The sequence below is a fragment of the Sparus aurata genome, chromosome 2 (assembly GCF_900880675.1).
Source record: "Sparus aurata chromosome 2, fSpaAur1.1, whole genome shotgun sequence".
NCBI classification, from domain to species: domain Eukaryota; kingdom Metazoa; phylum Chordata; class Actinopteri; order Spariformes; family Sparidae; genus Sparus; species Sparus aurata.
Window position 1 is genome coordinate 26949127 of NC_044188.1, and position 7765 is coordinate 26956891.

General features: G+C 42.4%; 1 protein-coding gene across 2 annotated transcripts; it reads right to left on the bottom strand.

Annotated features, from left to right (window-relative positions):
* Positions 1 to 66: 66 nt before the first annotated feature.
* On the bottom strand, positions 67 to 7558 carry tagln (transgelin). Of its 2 annotated transcripts, XM_030405744.1 has the most exons (6): positions 7383 to 7525; positions 3184 to 3226; positions 2080 to 2268; positions 1781 to 1952; positions 765 to 867; positions 67 to 672 (listed from the first exon to the last, which is right to left on the bottom strand). In XM_030405744.1, the coding sequence occupies exons 2-6, from the start codon at positions 3193 to 3195 to the stop codon at positions 534 to 536; spliced, it is 615 nt and encodes a 204-aa protein (XP_030261604.1). In that variant the 5' UTR covers positions 3196 to 3226; positions 7383 to 7525; the 3' UTR covers positions 67 to 533. The 2 variants fall into 2 exon arrangements, with proteins under 2 accessions (XP_030261604.1, XP_030261613.1); XM_030405753.1 differs by lacking the exon at positions 3184 to 3226 and having other exon boundaries at positions 7383 to 7558.
* Positions 7559 to 7765: the final 207 nt, after the last annotated feature.

Sequence of the window (7765 nt, forward strand, 5' to 3'; positions counted from 1 at the left end):
CAGTGTATGGTAATATTTTTCCCAATTCCAAAAATTACCCAGAGTAACAAAATGAATTCAGACAGATATTTTAAAGTCATTTTTTAATAAGACAATGTACAAAAATATTGGCGCTGATACAGCAGGCGAAGCGTTGGGATGAAAACTGGCTGGATGGAACTGCTCAGTTTTTTTTGATGTACGAGTGCCGTTCCTTGAACCTTGTAAAAGGAAGGAACAGCTCAACTTTGGCACATGGTGTTTTGGTGTTTTTACCTCCAATGCATTTGTCAATTTTATGATTACAATTGCAACTGAAGACTACAAACATTCAGTTGGACTGGTCCTAGCTGTGGTGCGGAGGACTAAGCATAGTGAGCTCTGCACTAGTCACCAGGGACCAAGGAAGTGGGGGGCACTTATTAGAAAGTAACTAAATTCTAAAGCAGACAAGGATGTTAAAGCGGAGTTGTAATGGACCAGTTGGACGCTTACAGGCGATAAGAAGGTGCAAGGGGCATGAAGAGGTTTTGAGTATGTGTGTCACAGTGATTTTACAGGATCTGTCGGGGTCTTCCATAGCTCATGCCCTCCTGACTGGCTCCCTTATTGGACCCCATCTGTAGGCCAATCACGTTCTTGCCCGCCTTCAGCTGGTCATCGCTGAAGTCTCGCTTGTTCTCCTGTGCTTTCCTGCAAAACATCATTGGAAATGCCGCTTAATTAATCAGCAAAACTCCGTTGCGTTCCATTAAAAACCCCCGCTTCTTTTGCGCTGGACTCACTTGAAGAACCAGTTAGGGTCTCCATTGTATGTGCCTTCATCCTTGGTGACGGCCAAGCTACCCAGAGCTGACAGGGTCCTCTGCACTGCCGCCAGATCCTTGGCTGTCCACAAACACACAGATAGCATTGTAAACCTTGGCATCATTCACATTGTGTACAACTTATCCAAGCATTTTCTTCCTCTGTCAAAATACCAAACATATGACATATGTTTCATCTATACACCAGTATCAGGCCCAACAGCAGCAAAAAAGCCTTATTGTGAGTATTATAATGGTATTTTAGAGTTTGTAACTTCCTGGAAACAAATTCAAAATGTTGATGACTCATCCTGCACTCGGGGATATATTTGTCTAAAAAATGCTTTCTTTATTTTACAATGCTGTCATGGATGAAAAACAAGAAGAAAGTTGAGAGAAACGTTGCCAGAGGACTGTGTTGCTTGAGACCGGACCTTACGGAATGCGCTGCAAGAATACAATTTTAAAATAGTTTTAAGTGATTTGGAGAAATATTTTCTTGTTTCTCCTCTGCTGCCCTCGGGGTTCTGAGGGCCATGAGCCACTCTGGACAGATAGCTTTACTTGTTGCTAAAGTATCTGCTAACAAACTGATAACCAGCAGCTTTGCGATGAACACCTCTGGACCGGAGACACGCGCAGCATCCGACAACGACGACGGAGGCCATTTACAGGACCGAGGTGATATCTGAATTTTCCGGGTATACAGAAAGTCAGCAACTGCAACTCCAAGGTTAGGGGGTGTGGTGGGGAATAACGTAAATTCCGCACTATTGGCTGCTGCCTGCTTTTTAAGGGAAACACTTAACTACGCTGAAACAAATAGTAACTGAGGACTTTTTGGGTGATGAAATAATCTCCCCTAAATCAACTTAGACTCAGGTCCCTGTGAGAACACACTGAGTTCCTGCATTGGAAACGCAGCTCAAGTCTCGTTTTTCTAGCATTAAATATTTGCAATAACTTAGGAATGAAGACCATGAAACCCTTCTGACCTTCCCATAGGTCCACGGTCTGGAACATGTCAGTCTTGGTGACACCATAGTTCTCGGCAGCAGTGAGGAACTGGGAGATTTGCTCCATCTGTTTGAAGGCCATGGATGAGCTTGCGATCTTCTTCACAGGTTTGTTTCCGGCAGACAGACTGTTTATTAGCTCGCTCAGAACCTGTGCAGACGAGATCCAGAGACAGACGGTAGAGGAGATGACATAGAGGGAGAGGCATTTAACGGATCATTAACCTTAGCATGTCATGATGTCTTGGAAAAACAAGTGATCCAACTGTTGCACTCACACATCCGTCTTTCAGCCAGGCCTGGAATCCCACTTTGCCCGCCTCCGGCCTTCCCACGCCCGAGCCACACTGACGGCAGATCCACTCCACCAGGATCTGCTCCAGGTCAGGGTCATACTTGCTGTCGATCTTATCCTGAACCTGCCGGCTCAGGCCGAAGGATGGACCTTTGTTAGCCATGCCGACTCCCTGAGAGTAGGAGAGGCGGAGAGGAGCGGTGGACAATATAGCGTAGAGAGAGATGGGAGAGTGTGGGGAGGGAGACAAACAGAGATGCAATGAAGTAAAGCGGGCCAAAAATACAAAAAATGATCTCCGGAGAACGATTTAAATCTTAGTATGTGATCCGTAGTAGTCGGATTTTCACCGGTATCATCCTTCCTTCCGTCTTGGCATTTTTACAGCAGTGTGTATATTTATGACAACATATGGAGTCTATGAACTTACTTATCTCTTCAGAGTTCAAATCCCATCATCACCACCATTTGGCCCAAAAGGGTTGTTTTTTAGTCAATGTAAACATTAACGTTAGCAATTACATTTAGCTCATAGTGGCGTAGTGTGTGGATACAGCCTTTATAAACAATCATGCATGTGTGTGCGAATAATCCAGAGGAAGACACATGAGGTTAATATACACACATACGGACACTTCTTCCATACTGTCCTGCACATAATAATCGCCAATACAAACACTGAGGACATGCAGGTCAAAAGCGTGTATATATATAAGCATAAATGCTCAGCATGTCGTTTAAACATATTTTCCAGAACAGCAGCGTTAACAAGCCTTGTGTCTCCTGCAGACCATTTAGCCCGATCAGGACCTGTGTCCCAGGCAAAGTGGTGTACAATGGGAGCTCTTTATGCGGCAGTTGATTTTTTTTTTTTTTTTGCATAATTTCACCTCTTGCACACACACACACACACACACACTCTCTCACTCTCTCTCTCTCTCTTTCGCTCGCTCTCTTTCCCCTGGTCTCTGTCAACACATTGCCAGCACTTTTTTTTTTTTTTTTTTTGCCTTATGCCTCTGTATTGCCTTTGGGCCAACAGCCAAGTGCAAAACCTCATATCAAAGTGCTGTCTGCACCATCCAACCTTTGTTGCCATCTTGATGTCAGGTCACTTCAACTTCCTGTTCCTGGGGAGGTTCAAAGTTCAAGTGTTAAAGGTCAGACCCAGGAGTTTAATAGAGGAGGCTCTTCTCTGGCACAGGACCGGGAATGTTGTTACCACCGGCAACAATAAACGTCTGTTCAGGAACAATACACAACGATTTTGTGCATTGTTGAGTGTATGGAGTTGTTTTCCATCCATCATCATTATCACAAGCTAATACTCAAAGTACTTTTTGTCCTTTTTCATTCTTTCCTTCACCTTTTACCTCGTGTTACTTTGCTCTGTCTTTCTGTTCATTCCTCCTTTTCTTTCCCCTTTATTGCATCATTTCCATGCTTTTCTTTTTTCAAATTATCTTCAGACTAAACTGTATATACAATGATTTCATCAGAAAACAAAACTTAAGCCTGCACGAGCACAGTGCTGGCACATTCTCTCGCCAACTGTGTCTGTTTAATGTTTGGGTGTTGGGGAGGTGATGTACAAGTGGGTTTATAAGAGTGATTTCACCACGAACAGCTGTTTCCTACAGTTAGGAAATGATCTGAAAAGAGCGGTGGGAATGAGGGTATGAAAGCAGTAACGCTGCAGGCCGTAATGCATTGACACAATTATTTTACTTCTTTACTTTGAATTATAATAAGTTGCATTTTGAATGCAGGACTTAAATGTGCACTATGTAAGATCTCTAGCTGGAAAAGTTCAAAAATGACCAAAAATGATCAACACAATGTGAATAAATACCAGTTTTGACAGTACGATGTCTGTGTGTTGTGTTGCAGAGATATCTGCTGAAGTTAGCATGCTAACCAGCTAGCCCTGGACCGCCTCGGCCCGAAGTTAATTTGCTGGCTGTAAAAACACTTAAACTCTCCTCGTCTCCAAGCCTTCAGTCTGAACAGCTAGCTGCGCGGCTAACTGAGCTAACCAGCTTACGGCAGCTGCAGTTAGCAGCGTTTTGTGGTTACTCTGGTGATACGCTGCCCTTTGTTTGCTTTGGGTATTAATGTGACAGGTGGCCAGTTCTTAAATTTTGCACTTTTAATACTAGTGTTTTAATGCCAGATAAAGCAGTGTTTTCCACCACTGCAAATAGATATACTGCCCGTCTGCATATTAGAGTCTGTGTGCCAACAGCATTAATGGATTCCTGCCCAGAATGTGGGGCCTGTCCAGACCGCCAGAAACCAAACACACATGCTGGGCAATACGCTCACTTACATACAACCGCAAGTTAAGATTTAAGAAGACTTTATTGTCTCTTTGTATGTCTGCCTTTCTCTCCCTCTGGCACAGACAAACACGGGCATAGCCCTTGTTTTTCTCACTGAGATATGCATCTCATTATGTAATCTTTATAGCAGCGTAATGTTTGTCTGGTATGTCGTTTACTTGTCCGTTTTTCCACTGGCCTCAAGTTCTTAGTCTTATAAACTACTCCCTGAACCACAAGTGCAAATCACACTCACAGGCCTCTTTGTAGGCAAAAGAAATAGAAGTTATGTTCACCACATTTTGCACTCAATGCCTTCTCCTGTCTTGTGAGAGAGAAGAGAAGAGAAGAGAAGAGAAGAGAAGAAAAGCATGAGCTTCTGCCTTGTATCAGTCGGCATGTGTGTATTCCATGACAACCATACAAAGATCACATGTTATTTTTGGAGGTTAAATAAGTCCGTTAGGGCCCGATCTCTATTTCTGGTATTTATGTGTATCTGGGGACCTGTTATCCTTGGGACCCGGCCCAGGTCCAATAACTCAAGACTATCTGCTGCTAAACAAGCTTCTGTGCTGTCTGGCTGCCTCTCCTTAAAAATCTAACTCAGTGTTCATGAGACATATGATATAAAAACACTCTGGAAAACTGCATTTCAACATACAGCTTGAGACAACTATTGTGATGTCAAACAAGGGAGACTACTGTACACTGATCTCTGTAACTTTACATACCAGTACAGTTGTTTCTACAAGTACACCTGCTTCACATGACAACTTTTGCGACAATTCACAAAAACTGTTTTGGCAACATATATAATACATCATATAGAATATGCTACTATTACTATTTAAGGCACCAAATATTTCTAAGAAATATTTCTGAGATTTAATTTAAAAAAAGTGAGCGAGCAAAAAAACAAAGTAATCCTCTTGCAGATGAAAATGTCAAAGAAAGATAACGATACAAAAGGGAAAATATGGAGAAAAAAAAAAGATTTTAAGTAAAAGAAAGCCTAAAATGCCTACTTTGTTACTGTACTGTATCCCACAAACATGACTTCATCACCTCCGTCTCTCCCAGTTGTATTTTTCCTGCTCTGTTTCTCTATTACCATGGTAAATCTGCCTAATGCCAGAACAGGAAACCAGTGTGAGGGCTGTGGCTGCTGTGGCAGCCTGAGGGGATATGCTGTCATGCGGCCTCGTCTCCTCTACAGCCAACCAGCCAACCGCCGTATAATGAATTGGTTTAAATAAACTCCCGGGGACTTTACAATCACTGTAATACGTTTTTTTTTTTTTTTTTAGAGATCGAGGTTAGTTAAGTTGATGTCATCGGAGTCGGCTGGTTGAAGGTGCTCTACGTCCTTAACCACATCCTTACAGTAGGAGCTCTTTTGTTGCATGGCTATGCAGAAACTCCGTTTGGAGTTGTCCAACTTTTATGGGCGATGAAAGGTTTTTTTTCTGAAATTGCTGCCAAGGCCTCTGATTATTCTGACAAACTTTATAGCTGCTGTGTGTCTGAGCTGATGTATTTCAGCTGAAAGTGCGCACGGTGCTGTCCAGTGCAACTCAACGCCGGAGCCCCTGCTTCGCTTGCACGGATGTGGTTATCTCCTGGTTTATGTGCTGCCACAGGATTGGCGGTAGAGATTGTGTTATCTGCCCCTGCTGCTACCACTGGTGCTTCCCTTCTGGTACTGCTGGCCCGGTTTTTACTGGAATCACTGGGTGTGCTGCCATCTTTAAAGAAACATTATGTAACCTCTTTTTAAACCTTAAAATAACAGCTTGTGATTGTCCAGTGTCTGGTAATGTTCCTGCACTATGTAGTGAGAGGGGAGGATGAAAGCATTGCATACATGTTTACTTCAACATGCAAGGTTTTTTTTAGTTTTTTTTTTACAATTTCTTCTTAATGTTGCTTTAATGATTACATCTCATCAAGCTGTTAGATATGGCAGAGCTTTACTCATCATAACACAACCTTAATCACACACGGAGAATGAAAGTTAGGGAGAGCCGCCTCACTGAAACATTTTTCATCCGTCGCTCTGCATCTGTTTCCTCATTAAGAGGTGTGGCTACCTTCCATACCTTGCGAATTCACAGGCTTCCAAAGTCCATGTATGGCAGTGGATCATTTGCTTGTGCAAATAAAAGTATGTATATTGAGAGAGATAGGAAACACCGTCTGGCTCACCTCCCTGATTCTCCTCTACTGGCTGACATGGAAAAGCATATTAACCCCTCAAACGTCATCTGAGCCATATTGAGGCTAAACACTGAGTCCATTTGCAATGAGATAATCCTGCGTCACAGCTAGGTCATTGAGGAAATGTCACTAAAAAGCAGAGACGATTTGTGTTCAACCGGACTCCATATCAAATAAAAGAAGCTTTTAGCAGATGATTATTCTTATACTGAACAAGTGAATAATAACCACTGGATCACATGTAACTGACCAACAGTATTCTTAAACAGCGACTAAGGATCGTATGTAACTGCAAATCAAACAAAATATAAGATACTAATATATACTATAGATAGTATATAAGATACAAAATATAAGATACTAATGTAATCTACAGAAACAACAGAAACATTAAATATTCTCTTGATATATATATATATATATATATATATACATCTATATATATATAGATATATATAGGTCAAATGCAGATGCATCTCAAAGTGTATATATTTGCATACAGATCTTTCACTGGACCTTTGAATGATTACATTGCTCCTGTTTTGAAATGGCTACAACTTCTGCTATGGTCACCTTATATTCAAACATGGGAGATGAGCGACTTGTATGCATATTTTTGGATAAGAAGTTAAGAAAACTAAAGTGAAAAGCCTTCTGTCAAGCCAATCTGCCAGCTTGGCTTGTGCCAAGTCCAGCTCCTGAGCATTATCCTATATGGAGGAATGAAATAAAGAAGTATACTCACTGTGTGAAGGAATAGGTCAGATCTCTGCTGGCTACTAGTGCAGTGTGAGGGGTGAGAGTGGATGCTTGACTGAGTGTTTGTATATGCACCACAGGGACCTCCCTCTCAAAAATGCCGGCTTAAAAGGAACAGACGAGGCAAGATGACTTCACTATCCTACTGAAAGAAAGAGAGGGAGGGAGGGAGGAGGAAGGAGGGAGCATGACAGAGAAATAGGGGGGAGAGAGGGGAAGGGAAAAAGGAAACTTCATCCTTAAAAGGGCAATGGCCTTTCAGCAGCTCCCTCTCCCTGTCTGCACGTCTCTTCCCCCTCACGTCTAGTTAAAAAGCCCAGCCTTATTTGGGTAGAGCCGTTCCATGTAGAGGAGAGCCAGCAGCCAGGC